Source organism: Microtus oregoni, unplaced genomic scaffold (genome assembly GCF_018167655.1).
Source record: "Microtus oregoni isolate MIOR12 unplaced genomic scaffold, Mior012 000006F_ref0000085, whole genome shotgun sequence".
Taxonomy (NCBI): Eukaryota; Metazoa; Chordata; class Mammalia; order Rodentia; family Cricetidae; genus Microtus; species Microtus oregoni.
In genome coordinates, this window is record NW_024543065.1 from 51748293 (window position 1) to 51774553 (window position 26261).

Below are 26261 nucleotides of genomic sequence, written 5' to 3' on the forward strand. Positions count from 1 at the left end.
GCGTTTATGGCCGGTTGGGCTCCACAGGGCATTCAAAGTCACCTTAGGCTACACAGTGGCATACAGGACCCGGTCTCAAAGCAAAACAAATGCCCACCACCCCTCTCCGTGGAGCTTATGTGTGCTAGTGAAGGGAGACAATTTAAACCTAAGCCAAATAAATAAAACACAAGGTACGGGGGCAGCTATCTAGTCCCTCTTCCTGTGGCTGTGATAAAAAAGATAAAGGGGTTTATCCTGGCCATGGTTTGGGGGTGCAGTTCATCATGGAGGGAAGTCGAAGTGGTGAGGGTTGGCAGTCGTTGGTCAAGCTGCATCCACAACAGGAAGCAGAAAAGAAGGGGCCAAGCTGTCACTCAGGCCCCTTTCTGTCCCTGGTCCAGGACCCCAGTCAGGGGATGGTGCCACCCAAAGTGGGCAGGGCTTCCTGCTTCAGGTAGGGAAATTAAGATAATCCCCACAGCCACAGCAGAGGGGAGTCTCCTGGATGGTCCCAGGCTCTGTCAAGGTGACAATCAGCCAGAGGTCTCAGAGGACCCACGTGCATGTCCTGCATGGCTTTTTCTCTCACCATCATGTTAAAGTCTATATTAAAATTCCTTTAATAAACCGGGCGGCAATAGCGCATGTCTTTAATTCTAGCATTTGGAAGGCAGAGGCAGGCAAATCTCTGTGAGTTCAAGGCCAGTCTGGTCCACAGAACGAGTTCCAGGATATCCAGGGCTGTTACACACAGAAAAACCCTGTCTCGAAAAGAAAAAAAAAAAAAGAAAAGGAAAAAGATTCCTTTAGTAAGTGGACTGGAAAGATGCCTCAGCATGTAGACCTGAGTTCAGGTCCCCAGCACCCAGGTAAGTCTGGGTGGAGCAGTGCATGCCTGTAACCCTGGTGCTGGGGACAGAAACAGAAAAAGCCCAGGGACTGCATGACAGCAAGCTCCAGGTTCAGTGAGAGACCGTCTCAAAAAACAAAGATGGCTAGGCATGACTGCATGCTCTGATAGCCAAAGCTCTGTGGGGCACAGAGCCAGGAGGACCAAGGGGCTGACTGCCCTCCAGCCTTGTCCAGGTTTAGGGAGAGGGGATCCCCAGGGCTCCCAGTCCACCTAGTCCAGCTAAAACCCTGGGCTCCAGGCTTGGTGAGAGACTGTCTCAAGAATAGTAGTAACAACTGATAATAACATGACTAACATGCAGACTGAGGATGGCATGCCTACACCAACCCCATGCTCAGATTCCTTCCCTGGGGAGACTACACAATGTCCACCCCGCCCCCAGAGCCCAAGGGGCAACCTGAAACACCATTCTACCAAAGTTTACCCAGGGGAACCTTTTACATTGGTATGGACTTTGGTTTATTGATACAAATTTAAGATCAATTTTGTCATATGTATATTTCTACCCTTGTTTAAGGTATTATGTTTATACAGCTCATTTAAAAACATAACATATAATTTAAAATTCAGGTTAATAGATAGTCATTTATAATAGTCAAACTTGTAGTCACGTTAGTTAGGTTTTCTAGATATGCCAAGGTATAATTCAGTTAGTTAATCTTCAAAGACCTACAGAATATGGCATTTAAAAAGTTTTAAGAATTTAGACTTTTCTCGACAGTGAGACATGTCTGCTTCTGGCAGCATCAATTACTTCAGAGAGGTTGATGGGCATCAAGGAAACTTGTTATGGAATTTGCCTTCAATGTGACAAGGGTAGCCATTTGGGCAACAAACTGCTCTTGCCTAGAGTGCTTAATGGTATGCTGTATGAACTGGACATGCAGGACCCACAGAAAAGTGACTGCTGAACTTGCCAAAAGACGGGATCGTCCTTTAGGGTTCCTGGTTCACGGAAGAAACTGCCAGACCTTCTGCAGGATAAGAAGAAAGTGACTGACAAACTGCCAATGTAGGTGAAAGAGTCTTTGAAATTTCTTATTCATGGAAAAGTTTGCTGGACACTATGGGCCTGTAGGCTGAAGATGGATGCCCCAATGTTACAGAAGAACTTTGGGTGACTGTTCAGGTAGTAAGATATCCCTGTCAATTCTAGAGTTTTGGAAGTTGCTTACAATGTTCTTCCTGTTTACTTAGGTAATATTATATCCTTCTAAGGTCTTTGATAGAGTTAAAGATAGATAGTTATAGTTTCTTTAGTTATAATAAAAGATAAAGCAGATATGAAACTTTAGATTTACAAAGAAATATTATAACTGTAATTCTTGCTTGATACCTGTTTTGTTATATGTAATTTTACTATGTTAAAGCTAAAACCTTGCTTTTTATTTAGACAGAAAGGGGAAGATGATATGGGATTCCCCTCTGTGTGTTGTAAATATGTTTTATTATTATTGGTTAATAGAGAAGCTACTTTGGCCTATGGCAGGGCAGAATATAGCCAGGCAGGAAATCCAAGCAGAGATAGAAGAGGAAAGAAGGTGGAGCTAGGGAGACACCATGTAGCTACCAAAGGAGAAAGACTCCAGAATCTTACTGGTAAACCACAGCCTCATGGTGATACACAGATTTATAGAAATGGGTTAATTTAAGATATAAGAGGTAGCTACGAATACACCTGAGCTGTTGATAAAACAGTGTTGTAATTAATATAGTTTTTGTGTGATTATTTGGGTCTAGGTGGCCGGGAAATGAAAAAGTCTCCGCTTATAGGAACCAGAGAGTTTATTAGACTTAGTTACAGAGCAAGGGTGAGGGGTTATGTGCAGGAGCCGCCCCACAGGAAGGTCTGCACACAGGGGGATGATGGCTTCCCCGTGGTTATGAGGGTGGAGCCCCTCCCTAATCCTTCCCAGCCTGCAGGCTTGTGCCCTCCCTGACACAGGTGCAGTTAGGGCAGAGCTGCAAACAGCTGCATGGGAGGAGTGGCCTCCCCACCCCTCCTTCTGTGGGGGAAACCAAAGGTTAAGAAGCCCAACTGTGGTGGTCTTCCTCCCTCTCTCCCTCCCTTCCTTCCTCTTTCTTTTTTTGGGGTTGGGTTTCGAGACTGATGGGGGAGAGTCTTCTGTTTTGTGTTAATTTCATTGGTTAAATAAAGAGACTGCCTTGGCCCTGATAGGACAGAAAATTAGGTAGGTGGAGTAGACAGAACAGAATGCTGGGAGAAAGAAGCTGAGTCAGGGAGTCACCATGATTCTCCCACCCAACACAGACGCAGGTTAAGATATTCCCTGGTAAGCCACCTCGTGGGCTACACAGATTATTAGAAATGGGTTAGATCAATATGTAAGCGCTAGCCAATAAGAGGCTGGAACTAATGGGCCAGGCAGTGTTTAAAAAAATACAGTTTCCGTGTAATTATTTCTGGGCATAAGCTAGCCATGCGGGCGACCGGGTGCCAGGGACGCAGCCCTGCCGTTCCTATCACTACACGAGACAGGGTTTCTCTGATTCTCTGGATTTTCTGGAACTCACTCTGTAGACCAGGTTGGCCTCTAACTCACAGAGATTCACCTGCCTCTGCCTCCTGAGTGCTGGGATTAAAGGCATTGTGCACTACTAAAGGGATGCTTCTTTCTTTTGGAGTGGAGTGGTACTAGGAGTTGAACCCTGGGCTGTCCAGACTCTAAGCATACACAATACCACTGAACTACAGTCTCATCTCATCCCCCAAGTTTCCTTCCACGTAAGGTCAGAGACTCTTCATTAAGACACAGGTGTTACTGCCTGGTGGCACGCGCCTTTAATCCCAGCACTCACACTGAAGAGGCAGGCTGATCTCCGAGTTCAAAACCAGCCTGGTTCAAGAGTGAGTTCCAGGACAGCCGTGCCTACACAGAGAAACTCTGTCTTGAGAAACAAAAACAAACAAGCAAGCAAAGATGGAGAAAAGACCAGAGGTGAGAAACAAAATCCCACAGGTAATTGAGAACAGAGATCTCCAGGGTAAAGACTGAGTTGGGGCCTGAGGTCAGGAGCACTGCTTGCTGGCGGAAAGGGCGGGAGGGGGGAAATACACACTTTGGTATACCAGGTGTGTGACTGTGTTGGGGGGGCAATGGCACAGAGAGATCACATTTACCGAGTGAGGTCGTGGGAGGGGGGGGCTCTGAACACACATGGTGTCATGGTGGAGGGAGTGAACGTGAGGGATGGTGATGATGAAGGTAGAACTGACCTACTACCCAAAATCTGTACACTGATTGCTCCGCGTATTTTTCTCATGTCTTACTGCCACAGCAAAGAACTTCAAGTTGTGTTAAAGAGGATGGTAAGAGTGAATAGCCGAGGCTAGCAAGATGGCTCAGGGGCTAGGAGCACCCGCTGCTGTAGCAGAGGACTCAACACCCACACGGCAACACACAAACCCCGTGACTCCAGTTTTAGGGAATCTGATGCCTCTTCTGGTTTCCACGGCACCATTACCCTTCACCCAGATACACACACACACACACACACACACACACACACACACACACACACACAACTAAAGATAAATACAGCTGTGTGGTGGTGGCACACACCATTAATCCCAGTACTCTGGAGGCAGAGGCAGGCGGATCTCTGCGAGTTCAAGGCCAGCCTGGTCTACAAGAGCTAGTTCCAGGACAAGCTCCAAAAGCTACGGAGAAACCCTGTCTTGAAAAATTAAAAAACAAACAAACAGAATTGTTTTTTTAATAAGTAAGTAAATTTTCCTTTGAAAAACGTATTTGTGTGTATGTGCAATGTTTAGACACACGTGTCCCAGCATGTGTGTGGAGGCAGAGGGCACGTTTTGGAGGCTGGCTCCCTCCCACTATGGGTTCTTAGGTTCAATCTCATCATTGGCCTGTGGTAATCACCTTATCCTATGTGCCATCTCCCAGCCCATAACTTGTCCTCTTCAGAAGTCGGCTTTTAGGGAAAGTTTGTCAGAGCAAGACAAAGCTAAAGAGATCATGTTGTCTTGAGGCCCAGGATCTTTGCATGTGCTGTTCTGGGGCCACCCCATTTCACCTACCTCCTCGATCATCACCTCACTTCCCTGGGGAGGCCATGATCACCCTCTTCCAAGACCAGGCCACCTGGAGCTCACACCTCCCCAAAGTGCATGACATTCTTTATGATTCTACTCACAGTGCCAAAAATAAAATAAAAATAAACCAATCCCTGAAAATAGACAATTTTATTAATGTCTCTCCTACTGGACAGGGACTGCTATATTGTACTCTAACACAGGCACCCCTAAAAGAAGTGGATTAATTTAATATATTATCAAGACAAAAATGAAGGGCCCCGATTTTCTTTTCTATCTTGTTTTTTAAAATATTAAGTACATTGGTGTTTTGCCTACATGTTTGCCTCTAGAAGGGTGCCAGATCCTCTGGAAATGGAGTTATAGATGATTGTGAGCTGCCATGTGGGTGCTGGGAATTGAAGCCCAATCCTCTGAAAGAGAAGTCAGTGTTCTCAACCACTGAGCCATCTCTCCATTCCTGGCTCTGATCTTCTAAGAGCTTTACCGTGAGGTTTTTCTTTGTGTATGTATGCGTGTGTGCGTGTGCACCGAGTGCAGGCGGGAAGGCAGCTTGGATAAACTGGGGCAAAAGCTGCAGCTGGCTGTGAGCTGCCACCGAGGTCTGCTCCGAGAGCTCTCCAGGCCCCAGCTTCACCTTAAACAGGCCAGGCAGGTGCCTCTGAGACCCTTCTCTGGAGAAATCACCATCCCACTCACCCTTGGTCAAAAGGGAGACAGCGGAAGTGACTTCATGGGGAAATACCTCGTCAGTCAGAGAATTTCTCTCCCACCTCCCCATCTTAGGAGGACCAGGCAGACAAAGGGAGGAAATGTAAATAGAGCCAAGAGAGTAAAGTCAGGACCCAAAGAAGAAAAACGAAACTGTTGTCCTCCGTGCCCAGCGAGATTAGCAATCCATGTCCCTTTAGCATCCAGAAACCAACACAGTTAGTGGTAGGTTTTTACTGTGTGGAGTCATGTCATATAGCAGTCAAAACACCTGGGGGCGCTGCGCCAGACCAAAGGGCCTGATGGGTGTCAGAAGAGGGGTAAGGGTTACTACTTAGGCCCAGCTTGGGTCCTGCAGGGGTCTGTGGGGTGTGTAGAAAGGTCTCCTTGGGTCAGGAGTGGCCACCATTTGGGCATGTAAACTAGAGGGAGCCCGTTCCCCGCAAGCCTGGACCCAGGGAAGTAATACAAAAGAAATCAAAGCCCATGAGTAAAGCTTGATTTAGGAAATACACCAGAGTTGACGTCCACAAAACCTGGACCCAGTTTTGGGGGTGGGGATCCCAGAATTGTGCTAAGAATAAATAAAATCGGGACAAATCAATGAAGATGCCAGGACTTGGCTCCTGTTGGCATAAACCAACGGCTACGAGGCATTGAGGACCGCAGTGATCCGGGATCAAGGACAGTCAGGTGTGTGTGCGGGAGGGGGATAACAGCGAGTCAGCCTAAGCTCTCGGTCCTGGGTCTTGTTCGGGCTCGATGCCTGGTACCCCTCGTATGTCCGGCAGCAGGCGACAGCCAGCTACGATGTCCAGGCGCTCGGCAAGCGCACAGAGGTCCCCGCGAGCCAGGCGCACGCTGTGGGCGGCCGCCAATCCCGTGGCCTGAGCAGTTGCCAGCCTCCCGGCCAGGGCGGCCACATCGCGGCCCGCACGGCGGTACACGCCGCTCACCGCGGCCGCCACGTCGTGGTCCAGACGCGTCTGGCTATCCGCCAGCCGGAGCTGCAGGAGCGAGCGCGCAGGCGCCACGGCCGGGGTCTCTTCCGTGCCCCAGGTCTCCTCCGCCTCGCGCTGCACCACGAGTGGGGGTAGGTCTCCCGGCGCCTCCGTGGGCTCAGGCTCCGGTTCCGAGTCGGTTTCCGCTGCCTCTCCGACCACGCGGAGCCCCGTGGGGCGGCCGCGCGTCGGGCCCGAGGGACCCAGGTATAGCTCCTCCTCCTCCGACGAGGACGCAGACAGCTCCGAGTCGGTCTCAGCCGCTTCCCCGGGTACCACCGTCCCTGGCCTCCGCCGCCGACCCTGGGACGATGCCATGGCGCGGAGCTTGGAGAAGAGGAGCGCCGGGACGTGAGGTCCGAAGTACCATACCCTCCACCGCCACCCCCAGCCAGTTCCGGCTCGGCTCCAGATTCCTCTGGTGTACACATGGGTTGGAATTCAGCATCTCAGTATCATTCGTGTGTACACTGGGGAAACCAAGGACCGGCCATGCAAAGCTTCGGAACTAGGTCCTGAGAAATGGCTCAGCGAGCGGGGAAAGCGCTTGCAGCCAAGCCTGACTCCCTCCTCCCCGCCCCCAGGATGGACATGGTGGAAGGCTCAAGAACTGAGGCAGGTTTAATCCCAGCACTCAGGAGGCAGAGGCAGGCGGATCTCTGTGAGTTCAAGGCCAGCCTGGTCTACAGAGCTAGTTCCAGGACAGGAACCAAAAGCTACAGAGAAACCCTGTCTCGAAAAATCAAAAAAATAAAATAAATAAATAAAGAACTGAGTCAGGTCAAGTTGTCTAGCGACCTCTGCACACACGCACATACACACACACACAATAACTAAGTAACTATAAAATAATAACAATAACGCCTTTAATCCCAGCGCTCAGGAGGCAGAGGCAGAGGCAGGTAGATCTCTGTGAGTTCAAGGCCAGCCTGGTCTACGATAGTCCCAGGCCATCCAGAACTACACAGAGACCCTGTTTCAGTGTAACACAAAATAATGCTTACAAAACGCTTTGTAACCAAGAATTCCCAGAGTCCTCCAGCACAGACCACATCCTCCACTGTCCTCCTGGCCAGCTTGCAGCCAACACAGGCGCCAGGGCGGACGCGGAAAGCACGACCACTCGATAGGACACACTAACGGGGCGGGGGGGGGGGACGCTAATGGGGGACACTCAGGGGGGGACACTAACGGAGAAACACTCACGGGGGACAATCACGGGGAGACACGCGGGGACACTAACGGGGGACATTCACGGGGGACACTCAAGCGGGGACACTAACAGGGGGACACTAACGCGGGGACACTCACGCGGGAACACTCACGCGGGGGACATTCACGGGGGACACTCACAGGGGGACGCTCAAGGGGGGGACACTCACGAGAGGACATTAACGCGGGGACACTAACGGAAGGACGCTCACGGGGGGACACTAACGCGGGGACACTCACGAGGGGACATTAACGCGGGGACACTCACGGGGGGACATTCACGGGGAGACATTCAAGGGGAGACATTCACGTGGGGACACTCACGGGAGGACATTCACGCGGGGCACTCACGGGGGGGGGGACGCTCACGGGAGACACCGACACCACAGTCCCAGATGGCCATACCAGGTCTTCGAAGCTCCGAACCAGAGGGATTCGCCGCCTGGCGGAAGTGAGGCGGTTTTTCCGTGTGGAGTCACATGAGTCAAGCTCCGGCCAATAGGAAAGCGATTAGACAAGTCGTTTTCGTGTCGTATTTTTTAATATTTTGGAAAATTCTGTAGGACACTTGAATTTTTTTTTTTTTAACTGGGAAAGTCACTTGAATCAGAAACTCAGCCAATGGGAATGTCCGAAGACCCGGAAACAGTGAGAGAAGCGAAGTAAGGGCGGAAGAGGTTAGCGTGGGAGGCCCAAGAAGGAGCTCGATGCACCCACTCCCTCGCTTCCGCGTCTTCAGCGCGCTCTGCGCCTGCGGAGGAGGCGTGGCTATATCAGAGCACCAATCAGGTCGGCTCTACCTCCTGAGCTGCCCAATGGGAGCCGGAAGCGTTGTCTGGGAGCGTGGGGCGCGAGGCGGTGCATGGCGGACGCGGTGCTGTTCGAGTTTCTGCACACCGAGATGGTGGCGGAGCTGTGGGCCCGGGACCCAGACCCTGGCTCGGGGGTGAGCGGCACGCCGTGGCCTCGGGGGTGACTTCTCGGTGGAGAAGTGGGGTGCGATCGAGCCCTCCTGGCCTGTCATTGCTGAGGTGGCATGAGATGACTCGGGACAGGGCTCAGTTCGGGGCCTGGTCCTGGTGAGCCGTTGGTATTTAGGGTAATTGGCTATTACTAGGGACTGATGAGGACTCGTCTCGCCACCCATTGTGCAACTCAACATCTTAATCTCCCTATCCTTCCGTTTCCTCCTTAGAAAATGCACCCTAGCCGTACCCCGTCTTATCTGTCCCCGCTGCCTGTGTGCCTCGGGTGAGCCGCTTTATGCCCCAGCACACAGTGGGTCTTTTAATAGGGATTGGCTCCAGTAGTGAGTAAAGACCCCACCCGGTGATGTGGAGGGTGTTGCTGGGGTCACTGAAGTATTGTAACCCATAATAGTTCCTACCACTTACGTGTTCCTTTGAGCTGTCCTGGATGTCACACTCCCATTTTCCTGGGTCTTCCACCCCATCAGGCAGGTCAGCCCGACCCTTCCATCTGGGCCACGAAGAGACTGCTCTGTGCCACCTTGACTCTCAAAAGGTTTACAAATAGCTCTCCGCGAGTCCGCAGAAATGTGAGCTTGCCGGGCCCTCTTCTAGAAGCTCCTACTACTGCCGCTGGGGTTCCACAGCTGGGATAATAGAGTTGGTGGGGGTGAGGCCTGAGCATCAGGACTCAGGAACTTCCCTGACTTTAAACTACATGGCAGCTGTCATGGCTTCCTCTGGATCCTTCGGTGTAGGAGCTCAAGGCCTGCATAGAGACTGCTCTGCCCCCGCATTATTACTTTTTCTCTTTTCTTCCCTGACAACCCCCCCTCCGCAATCTCCTGAGCATGTGGTCGTGAGGCAGGTTTTCACTGTCTATTCCAGGCTGGCTTCTGATGAAGCCACTCTGGCTGGAAAGTGCTGGGATTATAGGTGTGCAGACTCCAAACAACTCTCTTCCTTCTCTGACTTGGGAAAAGCACCCCTGGATCAAACACGGGCCCTTCTGTGTCTGGTTTGCACTCTGTGCTCCCAGTGTGATACAGCCGGCCTCTGCCTCCCAAGGGGCTGCACCTGGAATCTATTCTAGTCTTAAACACATGATCCTCCTGCCTACACTTCCCAAGTACTAGGATTTGAGGCACAGATTTTTCTTAATTATGTCTGTAATGATTGTCTGAAATTTTTTTCTAATTCCCTAAACAGTATGATGTAACTAGATAACAGTGACATTGTATTAGCATTATAATCACTTAGTAATATAATCATATAGAAGGGATTTGCAGTCTATAAGAAGGCTGGGGTGTGGCTCAGTGGTAGAGCCCCTACCTAGAATCCCCCAGTGAGGGGCTGGGGTGTGGCTCAGTGGTAGAGCCCCTGCCTAGAAACCCCCAGTGAGAGTCTAGGTTTTTATCCTCAGCACAACAAAATAAAGCAAGGTCTGTGGAGGAGTGTGTGGGTTATTGCAAACACTCCATTTCATCAGAAGGACTTTTGCAGTTTATCTGTGGATGTTAAATATTCAGGTCCTAGAACAGCACCTGAGGCAGACAACTTGTTTTGATTTTCAGGATTGGGACTTTGGAAGAAGGACCATGTTTTGGAAGCTGCACAGGCTCTGGGGACAACCAAAAACAAAAACTCAATCCCTCAGCTCCAGAATTTGTCTGTGGATAGGGAATCTGCCTGACCCAGCTGCTCTTTGCTTTGTACTGTATGTCATTTGTCCCAGTACTGGTGACATCTCTCCCAGCACCCTCTCTGTGTATTATACCCCCTGTTCCTTCTACCCATGATCATGTGGCCAGGGGGGACAGCCCTAAAAACACACTGGCTGGCCGGGCTCTGGTCTGTTCACAGGGCAGTAGAGTCCCTGCTCTATCTCCTCCAGGAGAATAAGCGACTTTGGAGGCGCTGCTGAGCTGGGGGCTTCTCTGCACACCTCCCTGGCCTTCCCCTGCTTTCTGTTGTCTCACTGTACTCAGAGTTTTCTTTGGGCTGTCAGCTCTGCTCACAAATATGGCATGGAGACTTGCTAATTATGAAAGCCTGCCTTAGCTTAGGCTTGTTTTTAACTAGCTCTTATCACTTAAATTAACCCATTTCTATTAATCTACGATAAGTTGTGTGCAGCCTGTCCTGCTTCCTTCCTTCCCTTCATGTCTCCTCTGTACCTCAGTTACCTCCTACTTCCTGTCTCTGCCTGGAAGTCCTGCCTGTACCTCCTATAGTCTATATTCTAGCTATTGACTGTTCAGCAATACATCATCACACAGTGTACACATATCCCATACCATTTCCCCCTTTTTGACTAGATAAAAAGGAAAGGTTTTAACTCTAACATAAAATTGTTAAATTATACACAATAAGAACAATTATCAGGTAAGAATTATATTCACAAAGCTCAGTCTATTTGTATCTGGCATATTTGGAGAAAATACTCTACTATTTATCTTACCTTGATTAATTTAAAGTTTATACCTAAACATTTTCTATCCAAACTTTCCATCCTAAAACTATCTTTTTAGATCTCAAAACATTTTTAGAGAAACAGTTTAAACTATTGTGTCTCTCAACCTTAAACACTTTATACCTCTTATGTAAGTTTTCTCCATTTCTGATCTAGTCTTCAGTACCCATTAGAGACCTGAGAAGGATATACCTATTACCCAAGTAAACAGGAAGTGCAGAGCAAGCAATTTTCAAAACTATAGAAATGACAGACATCTGGCTGCCTAGACAGTCACTGAAAGTTCCTCTGGAACATTGGGGTATTCATCTTCGGCCTACAGGCCCAGACTATCTGACAGACTTCTGTGAAGCAGGAATTTTTGAAGGACTGTCTTACACTGTCTGGCAAAGTTTGGCAGCTGCTGTCTTTTGTATTCTGCTTGTCCAGTTTGGACAGCATAATGTCAACAGTTAAGGCAAGGGCAGTTTCTTGCCCAGTGACTAACTTTCCCACAAATGAAATCAAGCTCCATATGGAGGTTCTTCAATGCCCATCATCCTTTTTTTGAAGTAAGTTGGTGCTGTCAGGAGATGTGTCTCATTGTCATGAAAAGCTTTATGTCATTAAAATATTTTAAATGCCATATTTTGTATGTCTTTGAAATGTTTGAAGACTGTCTAAAATATATCTCTGTGTGATCTTGAAAACATGCCTAACATAACTACAAGTTTGATTGTTACAAATGATTAACTACTAACCTGTGTTTCTTAATTACCCTAACTGGCCTATAATAATAGCTTTTTGTTGTTGTTTTCATTTTTTTGTTTTTTGCTTTTTTGAGACAGGGTTTCACTTGCCCTGGCTGTGCTGGAACTCATTTTGTAGACCAGGCTGGCCTTGAATTTACAGATCCACCTGCCTCTGCCTCCCAAATGCTGGGATTAATAGCATATGCCACCACTGCCTGGCATTATAATACCAGTTTTTAAGGACTAGAACTTTACGTTGCATTTTTAAATGAACTGCATAGGTACAATACGTTAAACAAGAGCAGCATATATACATATAACAAAAATAACCTTAAATACATATCAATAAACAAAAACATCTTAAACAAAAGTTGGAGCATATAAGCAGTATAACAAAAATGACCTAAAATTTGTATCAGTAAACAAAAATAAGGAGTAGAAACATGTACAGTATAACAATAATAACCTTAAATTTGTATCGGTGTACAAAACTCCATACCAATGTAAAATATTTGAGACTAGTAGTTAGTTTTTTAGTTTGAAAGTAGATTCAGCTGGGCGGTGGTGGTACACACCTGTAATCCCAGCACTTGGGAGGCAGAGGCAGGCGGATCTCTGTGAGTTCAAGGCCAGCCTGGCCTACAGAGTGAGTTCTAGGACAATCGGGGACTGTTTTTGTCTCAAAGAAACCAAAAGGAAAAAGAAAAGAAAAGAAAAGAAAAGAAAGCAGATTCAGTTCGATAATCTCCTCTCTTCTCCCATCATTTCTATATCCCTCCCCCTCTTCTTTTCAGATTTGGATCCCTGAATCTAATCTCCTTTGTTCAGCTTTTTTTCCTGACCATCACCAGTAATAACTTGTAACCAACCCCCTAAACAATGACAAACATCCATAACCCACCAAGTAACCAAAACCCACCCACCCCACTTCTTGGGAATATGGGCATCATGTTCTCTAGACTGTTTCCTGTTGTCTGGGGTGACGGCATCTTTAGGGAACCCTGAGAAAATTGGGATAATGGTCAAGTCCTGGGAGAGCTAGCTGTTGTCCAGTCTTGGAGTGATGGGAAGGTGCAGGCTTATCTGAAGTTTGGCTGAATAGTCTGTGAGGCTGGACCATCTCAGCAAGCAGCTCTGTAGCTGTTCTGGATGTAAAATTTTGAGGAAATGGCAACAGAGGCATTCTGAGAGGCTGGGTCACCTGGGCTACTTGTCTTGTCTTTATTGGTGTCTGGTCCTTTTGTTCTGGAAACACACAAACTTCATTTATTTGTTTGTTTGGTTTTGGTTTTTTGAGACAGGGTTTCTCTGTATAACAGCTCTAGCCGTCTAGCTGTCCTGGAACTAGCTCTTGTAGACCAGGGTGACCTTGAACTCTCCGCCTGCCTCTGCCTCCCAAATGTTGAGATTAAATGTGTGCAGCACCACTGCCCAATTCAGAAACACACAAACTTTTAACGGTAACATTACAAGTCAGCTAAAGATGGTTTTTGTTCTGTGTTTGAGCAGGTAAATGGCATCTGTTAATTTGATAAATTTGTTTGGACTGCATGACCAAACTTATAAGTCTCTCCACCATATCCGTGTGAAAGGACAGCATGTACTAATAAGTCCACCATATCCCTTAGAAAGGACAGCATGTACTAATAAGTCCACCATATCCCTGTGAATGGACAGCATGTACTAATAAGTCCACCACATCCATGTGAAAGGACAGCATGTACTAATAAGTCACAAGGACCTTGCAGCCAACACGGTTTATCATGTTCATTCCATCTCAGAGCTGTTCCTACAGTAAAACGATCAGCATATGCCACCTGTCCTGTAGTCTATTTTGGTTTTGTTTTGTTTTTTTCAAAACAGGGTTTCTCTGTGTAGCCCCGGCTGTCCTGGAGCTCACTCTGTAGACCAGGCTGGCCCCGAATTCACAGAGATCCACCTGCCTTTGTCTCTGGAGTTCTGGATTAAAGGTGTGTACTATCACGCCCAGGAGGGTAGCGTTTGAGACAGGGTGTCTCAGTATGTAGCCACAGCTGGCCTGAGTTTGTGATTCTTCAGCTTCAACCTCCCAGTGCTAGGGTCACAGATCGTACGGCCATGCCTGGCTAACACCTTGATTGAGATGTAGGTGCTTTCACCCAGGCCCCTGCACTGAGCTAGCCCCTTTCACCCAGGCCCCCTGCACTGAGCTAGCCCCTTGATTGTGGTGTGTTGAGGTATGATCGAATACAAGGTCTCAGACGTACCTTACTGCTGAGCCTCACCTCCAACCTTTTCCTGTAACTGTGTGACAGCACCTCATGTAGCCCAGGCTGGTTTCAGCTCGCTGTGGTTGAGAATGACCCTCATGCTTCTGGTCCTCCTACCTCTGTCCCCAAGTTTGGGGACTATAGGAGTACCTCACCACAGGTGCCTTGAAATTTTTTCTCAATACAGGGTTTGGCCAAGTTGCCCACACTGATCCTGAATACACTCTAGCTCAGGCACCATGTGACCTTCCTACCTCAGCCTTCCAAGTAGCCTAGGTCAGCTAGGCCCCAACCTAGGCAGCTAGGCCCCAACCTCAGGGACGACATGGGGCTGGGGACAGATGAGGGCTGGTTTCAGAGACTCCACCTGGGCGGAAGACCAGGACAGCTTTCGGGAATCAGCTAGAAGGTTCTAGAAGCTGAGCTTTCCTGGCCGAGGGGAGAGAAAGCTGGGGAAGAAACCATCACAGTGTCTTCCTGAACCTCCCTTTCTTTACCTTCTAGGGAAAGAAGAAGAGCCTGTCAGTCCTGGAAGGCCTGGGCTTCCGTGTGGGCCAGGCTCTGGGTGAGAGGTGAGAGCCAGCTCCACCTGCCTGGGAGGGTGGGCAGACCTGATGTTGGGGTTTCAGCTGGAAGACCTAGGGTGGGGAACATTTCGTGGGCTCACACATGTACCAGATGGCCTGGCTCCATCAACATCCTCCTCCAGGCTGCCCCGGGAGACACTGGCCTTTAGAGAGGAGCTGGATGCCCTCAAGTTCCTCTGCAAAGATCTGTGGGCAGCCATGTTCCAAAAGCACATGGATGGACTCCGAACCAACCACCAGGTGGGTGTGTGAGCTGACCTGGCTCAGCGCCAGCACCTGGCCTCCAAGTTGGGGGCAGTGGAAACCCCACAAGGAAACCTCCCAGTGGGCCCACAGGGGACTTGGGAAGCAAGAACCATAGATTCTCTATAATCATCTACACCTTCTCCTTGGAGCCCCAAAGGGAAGCCAGGGCTGCAGTCGGGTGGCAGGGCTATTTCTGCAACTTCAACCTGCCTGTCAGGAGTGAGCTAGCTAGTGGCCTCAACATGATGATTCTTGTCCCAGGCTTGTGGTAGTCCCCATCGAACGCCCACACTGTGCCCATTCCCTGCCACTGTTTCATGGGCCAGGGCTTCAGCTTCCAGCACTCCTGCCAGACAGCAACTGCTTCCTACGAAGCCACGTGTCCAGCAGGGTGCCCAGGCCCCCAGCAGCGCTGAAGGATTGGGTGCTGGGGTCCTTGGGTCTTCTGTCAGCGCCCAGCCTCACCAGGCTCTTTCCTGTCGCCAGGGGACCTACGTGCTACAGGACAACAGCTTCCCCCTCCTCATCACCATGGGCTCGGGGTCACAGTATCTAGAGGAAGCTCCCAAGGTACTGGGGAATATAGGAAATGCCCATCTGCCCACCCCCTGCCTGGTGTCCCCTCCTCCCACAGTGGTCTGTGTCCCCATCCTAGTTCCTGGCCTTCACCTGCGGCCTCCTGTGCGGCGCCCTCCATACGCTGGGCTTCCAGAGCCTAGTCACCGCCTCTGCGGCTGCCCTGCCTGCCTGTAAGTCACTCGGGAGCCCTCAAATGTGGCTTCCCCATCCCTGGTCCCTCAGTGTTGGGAAGGGGAACCAGAGTACCAAACCACATCTGACAGGGAATTTGAGGCCCAGAGACAGCTAACATGAACATACCCATGTGCCCAGCCTGCCACCTGGGGCCTCTAAGGAAGTGTAGCAGTGGGGCATCTTAGGCCACCTAGCCAGGTTCCCTGGTGACCTCGAAGTGTGGAAACCTACTGCCCACCTGCTGTCATCTTAACCCACAGGGCCCTGCTGGGCCTGAGTCCCGCTCCTCACCATTGTGGGGACCTGGGATGAATGAGCAGACAGGAGCTCAGGCCAGCCCTCCTACCTCCTACAAGTTCAGTCACCTGTCCCTAGGCTCCCTCTTGGTCTGGGATTTGGGCCAGTTGGGTGGGGACAGTCCCCTAGAACCCACTTACTCCAGGGCTCCCCAGCCTGCTGACAGGCTTCCTGTCCCAGCCCCAGTTAAAAGTGGCGTGGCTTTTCCCTTCCAGGTAAGTTCCAAGTGGTGATCCAGAAGTCCTGAGGACCCCAGTCCACGAGACGGTGGCACTGTGGCCCTGTCTCAGCAGTCACCTCTGCAGGTGGTCTTGAAGCTGGAGCTCACAGGCTCTGAGTTCATCATGTGCTTCAGACGAGGGAATGGAAGGAGCCGGAGGGCCCCAACGGGCAGGACGGTCCCATGACTTCAGAATGGGCATGGGGGGGGGGGCATGACCCACATGACAAGTGTTCAATAAAGGTTCTTTACACAGACCTGTGCAGTGGCTGCCACAAGTCCCTCTGCTCCCACCCCCACCCTGAACACCTGGTCCAGCTCACCAGCTCTGCCAATGAACACATCTGGGGCTGCCCTCGGCCCTGCGGGACATGGTGCACGCAGCTGCACCCTGACACCTTCTTCTGGTTGTATTTGTAGCATCTGAGGCTGCACTTGGACTTGAGCCTGGGCTGTGCTGCCCACTGCTGTGTGGGTAGGTACCCAGGCCCAGGGGAAGGAACAAGGGCCAATGGCTCTTTATTAGTTTTTAATGATGTGTATGTCTGCCGGATCCAGTCCGCTGCAGGGGCAGTATGCACTAATTACTGAGCTTTCGATCGCTCCAATCCCCAACCCCCAGACAAGGTCTCTCTGGGCTGGACAGGACAGATGGTTCAGAGGCTAAAAGTGTTTGTTGCTTTTGTGGGGAGCCTGGGATTTGATTCCCAGAGCCCACATAGTGGTTTGCAACCATCTATAACTCCACTTCCATAGGATGCGAAACACACTGTTCTGACAACTGTGGGCACCAGGTACCCACACATAAAAGCAAGCAAAACAAGTCATACAATAAGATAACAAGACAAGGTAACTCAGGTTGACCTTGAACTCATGAGTGGTCCTCCTGCCTCAGCCTCCCAAGCAAAGTCTGATAAGTGTCACCAGGCTCAGCTGGGTCCCTGTGCTTGGGGCATCCACCTCTAGAGAGGTCCAGATGTCCCCTGTGTTCCCTGGCCTGTCCCTGGCTCCAGTTCCCTACAACTAAACTTTTAGTATCACAGGTTGCATACATGACCCCCTGCCTGGTAGGCCCCACCCTAGTCCCCTCTCTACGTCCAGCAGCCTTGAATTTCTGCCCTTCCCTTGCTACACAGCCTAGCGGGCAGGACTGGCACTCCACGGTTCCCCTCTAGATACATCTCCACCTCCCAGGTGGGCCAGGGGACAGTCCCCAAACAAGGGGCTTGAAGGACAGCTGGCAGAAAAGAAACTTCACAGTGGGAAGAAAGTAGCCTGTCCTCGACAGCAGGAGGCAGCATGGCCACCCAAGCCCCCACTCATGCAGGGAAAGAATGCCACAGTATGGGGCGCCCTTTTCCCAGCACCACCCTGGCCTAACCAAGCACAGGGCAGAACCCTGGAAGTCGGCACTTCCTTTCAGTTCCCCACTCTGTGTGGTCCGGGGCAAGGAAGGGGCTTTGTGTCTCTAGGCCTCAGGTTTCTCATCTGTGAAGTGGGCACGACTTCTGTGGGCTGTGATAATAAAGGGGCTACCGAGTGCCCAGGTTCGGGAGCCGCTCTCCGTGTGTGCTGTTGCCAGGGGAGCCGCGCCTGGTAAATGGGTCAGCTGTGCTAGCCCTAAGGGCCAGCCCCGGGCTGGATGGACTCATCCCTTTGACAACCTCAAGAAACAGGTGCCAATCTGGCCTATTCATCAATGAGGAAGCTGAGGCCCAGAGAGATGAAGTCACTGACCCACGGTCACACAGCTGTGCCCCAGACTGGTGGAATTCTTTCTGCCTCCTCCCTCCCAGCAGAAGTGCGCAGAAACCTGGTGGGAGGATTGCTCTCCACCCCTTCCTGGGTTCATCCAGTCTGAGGTACCCAGTACTAGAGAGCATCAGGCCAGGCGCCTGCTCAAAGGGCGGGGACACACGCCGGAGAACCGGCCGAGCGAGCGGGCGCCACTGGGCTCCAGCCAGGCCTGCGTGCGGCCACGGCAGGGAGCTGGGGCCGCGGGGCCACCACCAGGTAGGTACTGGGAGCCCTGACTGGGATGGGGGAGCATGAGGTGGTGGGCTGAACCGCTGGTCTGATCCCCAACCCTCATTACCCAGGTTCCTTTGCCCTGGGCAGAGGGTATCTTCCCCAGCTCATCTCTGACTCCTCTGAGCCTCTCAACAAGCTGCGCGCCCCCACCCCACTGCCTGAGTCTCCTCAGAAGGAACCAGAAGTCCCTTCTCTTCATCCCCGTGTTTAGCTCCCACATTTATTTACTTATGCTTGCTTTTGTTTTGTGAGAGGTCTCGTTATGTAGCTCTTCCTGACCTCAAACTCAGAGATCCCCCTGCCTCTGTTTCCTGAGTGCTGGGATTAAAGGTGTGTGCTACCATGCCGGGCAATTCCCTACTCTTGGATTTTAGAAATTTTCTGGCTCTGCTTGGTGGCTCCCCAGCCCAGGCTGCATCAGCCTCCTATAGCGCCCCCCCCCCCCCCCCCCCGCGCCCCAAGCTCTGTACTCCCTACCCGGCCGCACAGTAACCCTTCGTCATCTGGCTATTGACTTTCCTTCTTGGGGCCATGCCAGCTTCTCACTTCAGTGCCCACTCCAGTGACCCAGGGAAGCCCCCTGCCCCCAAACCTGAACTGTGTCTCTTGCCTGTCCAAGGTCACAAGGAGTCATCTTAGACTAGGCCAGGGGCCCCACCAAGCTGATCACTGACCCTTCCATCTAGGACCCGGCCACTGACGTCACGGCCCGCCATGCAGAAGAACTGCAATGTCCACTTCACCAAAAGTGGCCGGACCCCCAATGAGCAATACTTTTTGGATCCTGACTCGGGGCACCAAAAAGGTACGAGTTCAGTCTTGAAGGGGTGGAGCTGCGGCAAGAGAGGTGGGTGGGGTGGGTGGGTGGGTGAATGCTGAATTTATGTGCACCTGCAGAAACAGGCTCCAGGGAGAAAAGCCACAAGAGCCAATGGTTGTGGCACATGCCTGTAGTCCCGGCATTTTCCAGGCTGAGGCAGGAGGATTGTTGCAAGTTCCAAGCTAGCCTGGGCTACAAAGTGAGTCTGGTCTTACTGAAAAGAGCTGAGACAGGGTCTCACTCTACAGCCCAAGCTAGCCTTGACCTCCTCCACTCAAACATGGCTCCTACCCTAGCCTCCCGCGAATCTGACATCAGGCATCCACAGCCATGCTTGGCTCTTGTGGAACCCCAAAGGCTGGAGTGTTCACTGTGGGGGGAGGGGGACGACTTCCAGAGGAATCATAGGTGGGAGGAGGGGAAGCCCGCCCCCCCTTGAATGTATCTGAGGGAGTGGCTCAGGCTCCCACAAGGACCAAGGGGAGCGGGAGAGGAGCAATGACCTCCTACTAAAGATGTCACAGACTGCCGGGGTCTGACAGCTCAGGCCCACCTGCCTTCTCAGCCCCTGGCCTGTCCCTTCTCCATGCCACCTCCCTTTACTCCAGCCACTTCCTAGTAGATCCTCAGCCATCCTCACCCTAAGACCCCCTAGGGATGCAGGAAGTTAGTCTCAGGATTCGGGGTGCCAAGATGCACGAATGTCTGGTAAGGTAGTGTCCTCTCTCCGTCTCCCTGGGAAGCACGGACCCTGTGTGTCCTGTGTCTGGCCTCATCTGGGTCCTTCTTGCACCTCTCATTCCTGGAGCCTCTGGGGCTCCCACGGATGCTCCAGTCCAGCCTTACCAAATAGCACAACCTGGTTCAAACCAGTGTCGTCAGGGGGGCCGGGACCCAGTCCCATCACCTCCACTTCCTTCCTTCCAGGATGCTGTCGTCAGTGGTACCAGGACCCGGTGGCCACTCACGCCCACGGGCCCTGTCAGCTGCCCCCCAAGGCTCACTGGCAGCAGGCCTACCGCAGCCACCGGGGTGGCAGCAGCTGTCGCAGGTGTCCCCAGCCCCTCATTCTACAGAAACAGCAGCGGCAGCAGCAGCAGCGACAACCCCCACCCCTCCCTCCCAGCCCGCTGCGGCAGCGGCACTGTCCAGTTCGCAGGGCCCAGAAGGGGTCACCTGCAATCGCCGCTGCCCGCATAGGACCAGCCAGCGCCCCCCAGCCTGCCACCTCATCACCCACAGCAGTATCAGCCATGGCCAGCAGCGGCCCAGCCCTGCCCTCTGCAGCCGGTGCCCTCCTGGAGCCCAGCGAGCCCACCGAGGCGCGGCCTCTGCCTGCGCCCCCAGCCTGTGGCTCCTTCACCTCCTATGGCGCCGGTGCTCAGCCCAGGCCTTCCTTTTGGGGCTGTGTCCCCATCTGCCTCGCTTCTGCTCCCTGGCTAGTGGTGCCTTGGGCCTGTCCTCACTCTACACACACTGTGATCCCTGTCAGGAGAGGGTTTATCCCAACCCCTTGGTCTCTTCCGCAACTGCTGGGGACCCTGATTTCTGGGCCAGGCCCGTGCCTCTGCCCTGTCCCTCGGCTGGTGCCCTGCCTCTGCTTTCTCTTTTCTTAGCCCTCCCTCCATGGCTCACAAGGCCAGAGAGGCCGTGCGGTAGGAGGTGATGAGGACCTGGGGCAGCATTTTGGATAGCTGTGGTGTGTGTGTGGGGGGCACAGATCGAGAGTGAAGGTTAAGGAAGATGTGGGGAGTGCATGGAGGAGGGGAGAATACTCGGGGATGGGGGGCATGGTCACCTGGTGCAGTGGGCCACAGGAAGACGCTCAGTGAGGAGATGACAGTCATGTTGAGGACAAATAAGACAGGCAGGAAAGGGGAACCTGGCTTGGAATGGGGCCATCGTTAGGGCAGGGTCATATTAGGCACTGAGGTGGCCTGCTCCAGGGACAGTCAAGGTGAGACAGGCACATAGGCTTGGGGTGTCCCTCAGAGAAGGGGACACTGGGAGGAGACAGCTACAGAGTCCATCAGGAGGAGGGAGGGGCTGGCTCATGACCCAGGTTTGGGGTGGCGATAGCAAAGGTGGGGACGCACAGCTGTTTCAGGACTGAAAGCAGAGCAACAGGAATGAATGGGCACTCGTGGCAAGGTTGGGCATGTACAACCTTGCCATGGCGCCCGGGGCCGGGAAGTCCATTTCATGCTCAGGAAAAGGAGGCTTAGTAAGGTGAGGCCACCCATCGATTAGGTATGGCTGAGGACGAGGTCCACCCAGGCCACTGTCACCTCAGCTCACCTAAGCTCCTCCTGGCTCTGCTACCAGGCACAGCCACACCCGGCAGCCCACTGCACTGACTTCCACGATTGGGGTCTAAGAAGTAACGCTCAGGGGGACAGGGTGCCCCTGCAGAGGGGACTTTGTGGTTCTTGTGCACAGGGCCTTCTGGGATAAGGAACTTGTGTTCTGAATTGTTGTTAGACTGGGTCAGCCTCCTTCCCCTCCTTACTCCCCAGGGTCTTTGTCACAGAATGGACATATGGCTCACAGGCCTCGCTCAGTTCCTAAGTCCCTGTGAGGAATCAGGAAGTGTGTGACGCTTTTGGGGGGTGTGAGAGTACTGTAGCCTCTGCGCGGGCCTTGTGCCCCAAGAAAGGTCGAGAACCACGGGCTGAGCAGACCTACTGATCTAGGGCCAAGAAGTCCAGATTCTGCAAATCTCTGGGTCAGGACTGGAGCAGAGCCTAGAATGGGCACAGATGCCCTTCCATGGAGGGGCGGGACCTGAGTCACCTTGGGGATTCAGGGAGGAGAATGCTGGTGGCAGAGCAGGGCTGGCTGAAGGCATGGAGGGCACAAGGGATGAGGGAGGGTGGCACCTAAGCAGCCTCATTGACTCAGTTTCTCTCTCCCACCTCTAGACATCCTGACGGAGGATGATGTCTACTGCAGCTGTCTGGCTAAAACCCTGTGTCACGTGCCTGTCCCTGTGACCGTGGGTTTCTATGCTCCCTTTGGCTGCCGTCTTCACATGATGCTGGACAAGATCATGAGTGAGTGTCTGCTTGTATCGAGGGCAGGTGGGGGTGGGGGCAGGAAACACGGTCCCTGGTCCCTTTCCTGTTCTCCAAGTCCCATCCTCTCCCTGTCCCCTTCTTCCCCACCAAATCTACTCTGAAGAACCTTCTTGAAATATACTCTGTCCCTTCCCCACTCCTGCTCAAGAACACTCCTTGCTCCCTAGTGCCCTAAGGAGAAAGTGTGGGCTTTTCACTAAGGCTGCAAGCCACACCCCTGCTTTTGATGCAAGCCCTGCACTCTGGTGGGGGTTGGGGGTGTCCCCAAGACCCCAAGCACACAGATGTACGCTGAAGACGCCAGCAGAAAGTTAGCCAGCTGTTGGACACAGCCTTTGCCACGCTCTGTCATGGCTGCAGTTCAGCTCCTGCTGGCCCTGCATTGCTCCAAGCGTGCAGCGAGAGAGGAGATGAAGACCCAGAAAAGGGTGCTCTGAGTTCCAGCCCTGGGCTAGGTCGTGGGCGAGGCGACAGTCCTGTTCACTCATCACATCCTGTCCCAGAGGACTCAACACCCATTGTTCAGATGCTGCCAACACCTCCTTGGTGCTTGGGGGATGGAGGGATGGCCCTGCCCTCTCTGAGAGACACACGCATCTGTCCTCAGTAACACCAAGAGTGGATTCCTGACCCAGTCTGATCATGGTAGGCTCCCTGGAGGAGGGACAGTCAGCCAGAGAAAGATGCAGGCTGTGTTCCCGCTGCCTTGTCTGGTCTGTCACTAACTCATTCATTCATAATCCATTCATTCATCTTGTTTCATTCATTCGTTTATCCATCCATTCATCTCCTTGTATCTGGGCATGCCATTCATTTGTCCACCTATCCATCCATTCCCCGTTAGTATGGGGAATGGATGGATGGGACTTCCAGGCTGCCTCATCTTCTTGCCTGGTCCCAGTTCTTTCCACCTCTGTCCCACCCTCTCTCCAGGGAGGTCCCTACTTCTGTCCTTGACTTTCCAGTCTCTCTCTCCAGGTCTCCCACCTCCACCTTAGTGCCCTTGGGCCCAGCCCCTCCCTGCCATCTCCACTAACTTCTTAACGTCTTCCCTCCCCTCCCCCAGCGCTGATGCAGCAGGAGGCCGCGCAGCGCGAGAGCGAGGAGCTGCAGCGCGTGCAGTGGCGACCGCGGCGCGTGCGCGGCTGGGGCGTCCCGCAGCTGTTGTGGTTCCTGGTGTTTCTGCAGCCAGTGATCACCGAGCTGCACCTGAGGCGCAGGAACGTGCGCTTCCTGTTCATCCGCTTTAGCGCCTGGCAGTACGCAGGCACCGACAAGCTGTGGGCGGGGCTGGTGACCACGTTGTGCGAGGGCATACGCCACCACTACGGCGCGCTGCCCTTTAGCGTGTACTCGGTGCTGGGCAACAAGCCAGGTGGCCCACGCGAGGGCCTCTGCCAACGCGAGTGGCACTGCCGACGCCGCGTGTGCTTGGCACTGCTGGCGCTGCTGGCCGCGCTGTGCCTGGGAGTGGGGCTGCTGTACCTGTCGCTGGGGGGTCATGCGCCGGGCCACTCGGGTCGTGGCGTGCTTAAGGCTCTGGGAGGCGCAGCCACCACGCTGTCGGGCTCGGGGCTGCTCATGGCCGTGTACTCCGTGGGCAAGCACCTGTTCGTGAGCCAGCGCAAAAAGATCGAGCGTCTGGTGTCGCGTGAGAAGTTCGGCAGCCAGCTGGGCTTCATGTGCGAGGTGAAGAAGGAGGTGGAGCTGCTCACCGACTTCCTGTGCTTCCTGGAGATCTACCAGCGACGCCGGCTGCGCGTGGTCCTGGAGGTCACGGGGCTGGACACGTGCTACCCGGAGCGCGTGGTGGGCGTGCTGAACGCCATCAACACGCTGCTGTCCGACAGCCACGCACCCTTCATCTTCATTCTGGTGGTGGACCCCAGCATCCTGGCCGCGTGCCTGGAGAGCGCGGGCAACATGAAGGGCACGGCAGACAACGGCTACCTGTTCCTCAACCGCACAGTCACGCTGCCCTTCTCCGTGCCAGTCATGGGCCGTCGCACCAAGCTGCAATTCCTGCACGATGCGGTGCGCAGCCGCGACGATCTGCTGTTCCGGGAGCTGACACGCAAGCTGCAGCCGCAGAGCCAAGGCTCGGGCGCCGGCGAGGGAACTCAGCTACTGGCGGTGGAAACACAGGCAGACGGGGAGCGCACGCAGGGTCGCGTGGACGCGGAGGCTGCGCGGCGCATCCAGGAGGCTCTCTGCTGCCTGCACGACGAGCACGACTGCTTGTACGAGTACGTACCCGACAACGTGGTGTCCATGCGGCGCATCGTCAACACTGTGCCCATCACCGTCCGCCTCTTGCAGCAGCAGCAGCACCAGCAGCCGAACCGCGTGGGACCCACCCCGCGCCACGCTGTGGCTTGGGTGGTGCTCGCCAACCAGTGGCCTTGTCGCCTCAGCTGGGTGCTGCAATGCCTGGAGGACCGGCAGCAGGCGGGGGGCGCGCCCGAGGGCCGTGCACGTCTCTGGGACGTCTTCTGCGACAACAGTCGCGAGCTGCACACCATGACCAAGGCCTTGCAGAATGTGCTGGACCTGGATGGCGACCCCGAGCTTTTTGAGCGCTTTCTGGGCACTGATTTCCCATTCACCGTGGCCGAGGCACAGAGTTTGCTACGCTGTACGGTCAACCTGGACCATTCCATCCGCCGCCGCATGGGCCTCATCAGGGCTGTCAGCGCGCTCAAACCACCCAGCCCGCCCAAGTCCCCATCCCGGGATGATCCCCAGGCCAGTCACCGAGTCAATAACACCGCAGGGACATCCCAGGTGGCCCATGGACCAGGACACAGTAGAGAGGCACATTACCCTGGGGACCGGACCGGCAAGCCAAGGCCGATGGCCTAAAAGTCCTTGAATTCCAGAGGTGTAGAGGCTGCTTGGGTTTGGAATGGTGAATACCAGCAGCCACGGGTGGCAGCAACATCCCACCTGCCCTGATGAGAGTGTGAAGGCAGGGCTAGGCTCAAAACCAAAGGGGTTTGGGATGGCATACACCCTAGTGACTTTGGAAGCCAAAGGGCAGCGGGTAGTAGCTTCCTGGAGTAGGCTGTTACCGCACCAGTGTCTGAGCCAACAGAGGGGCCAGTGAGGAACACAGGAGTCGAAAAAGCAATAAAGGAAACTGTGGAAAGCCAGGGCTGGCCTTCATGTCATGGATTTCTGGCTAGGTGAGGATGCCACCTGCCCCAACCAACTTCCTGCTCAGGGAGCCAGGCCTCTGAACTGCATCCTAGCAACTGATGTTGGCATCCAGGTGGTAGGAGGCTTGCGGGGGTGGTGGGTGAGGCTGCGGGGGCAGGGGAGATGAAGGGCAGACGCCAAGTTGTCTCAGGCAAAGGAGAGCACCCAGGCCTCAGGGGATCCTAGGCCTTTGTTCCCCACACCCTAGCCTGCCCTCTGTGGGCAGAGCAGGAACTGACATTTCCCAGGGCGGTGCCTGTGACCTCACCAGGTGGCTCCACCCCTCAGCATGTTGGCTAAATAGGCCTCAGCCAGATGGGTGTGTGGACTGCCTTCCCCAGGTAGGCAGGTAACTGTCCAAGAGGAACTATTAAGGATATGCCTGTTTTACGAGTCACGCCGGGGCCACTGGCTGGGGCTGGTTACTGACTGTGAAGCCACGTCACCAGCAGGGAAGTTGAGGAACAGAGATTGAGACATGAGGGGAATACAGAGTCAGAGAGCAAAGCCAGGTGGGACTTTCCTTTCCTGCTAGCATGATCAGAGACCAGGGATGAGTGTCACTCCTGTGGGTGGCTCCTGAGTCCTCAGTGGTCAAACATGCTACACTCAGGCTGGGGTCCCTCATCCACTATAGTGTGGAGAGAACTCAGCCCTGAATTACATAGACACCTGCGGTCAAATGGATGACTTTGTTTTGTGGTGCTAAGGATT

At 53.2% G+C, this 26261-nt stretch overlaps 3 protein-coding genes across 4 annotated transcripts; 2 read left to right on the forward strand and 1 right to left on the reverse strand.

Annotated features, from left to right (window-relative positions):
- Positions 1-5903: 5903 nt before the first annotated feature.
- Positions 5904-8589, reverse strand: Bloc1s3 (biogenesis of lysosomal organelles complex 1 subunit 3). 2 transcript variants are annotated; one of them, XM_041654716.1, is made up of 2 exons: positions 8303-8589; positions 5904-7012 (listed from the first exon to the last, which is right to left on the reverse strand). In XM_041654716.1, the coding sequence occupies exon 2, from the start codon at positions 7001-7003 to the stop codon at positions 6413-6415; it is 591 nt and encodes a 196-aa protein (XP_041510650.1). In that variant the 5' UTR covers positions 7004-7012; positions 8303-8589; the 3' UTR covers positions 5904-6412. The 2 variants fall into 2 exon arrangements, with proteins under 2 accessions (XP_041510650.1, XP_041510651.1); XM_041654717.1 differs by lacking the exon at positions 8303-8589 and adding an exon at positions 7690-7755.
- Positions 8590-8701: 112 nt separating this feature from the next.
- Positions 8702-16678, forward strand: Trappc6a (trafficking protein particle complex subunit 6A). The gene is made up of 6 exons (XM_041654718.1): positions 8702-8843; positions 14823-14890; positions 15028-15145; positions 15638-15721; positions 15807-15900; positions 16417-16678. The coding sequence occupies exons 1-6, from the start codon at positions 8760-8762 to the stop codon at positions 16446-16448; spliced, it is 480 nt and encodes a 159-aa protein (XP_041510652.1). The 5' UTR covers positions 8702-8759; the 3' UTR covers positions 16449-16678.
- A 2488-nt stretch (positions 16679-19166) lies between these two features.
- Nkpd1 (NTPase KAP family P-loop domain containing 1) lies at positions 19167-25552 on the forward strand. Its single transcript, XM_041654174.1, has 4 exons — positions 19167-19257; positions 20200-20649; positions 22194-22325; positions 23416-25552. The coding sequence occupies exons 1-4, from the start codon at positions 19167-19169 to the stop codon at positions 25209-25211; spliced, it is 2469 nt and encodes an 822-aa protein (XP_041510108.1). The 3' UTR covers positions 25212-25552.
- The last annotated feature ends 709 nt before the right edge of the window (positions 25553-26261 follow it).

Coding starts and splice junctions, on each gene's coding strand:
- Bloc1s3 (XM_041654716.1), bottom strand. CDS start 7,003: ATGGCATCGTCCCAGGGTCGGCGGCGGAGGCCAGGGACGGTGGTACCC.
- Trappc6a (XM_041654718.1), top strand. CDS start 8,760: ATGGCGGACGCGGTGCTGTTCGAGTTTCTGCACACCGAGATGGTGGCG. Junction 15,722..15,806: donor ATCTAGAGGAAGCTCCCAAG/GTACTGGGGAAT, acceptor TCCCCATCCTAG/TTCCTGGCCTTCACCTGCGG. Junction 15,901..16,416: donor TGCGGCTGCCCTGCCTGCCT/GTAAGTCACTCG, acceptor TTTCCCTTCCAG/GTAAGTTCCAAGTGGTGATC.
- Nkpd1 (XM_041654174.1), top strand. CDS start 19,167: ATGCAGAAGAACTGCAATGTCCACTTCACCAAAAGTGGCCGGACCCCC. Junction 19,258..20,199: donor TGACTCGGGGCACCAAAAAG/GTACGAGTTCAG, acceptor CCTTCCTTCCAG/GATGCTGTCGTCAGTGGTAC. Junction 22,326..23,415: donor GATGCTGGACAAGATCATGA/GTGAGTGTCTGC, acceptor CCCCTCCCCCAG/CGCTGATGCAGCAGGAGGCC.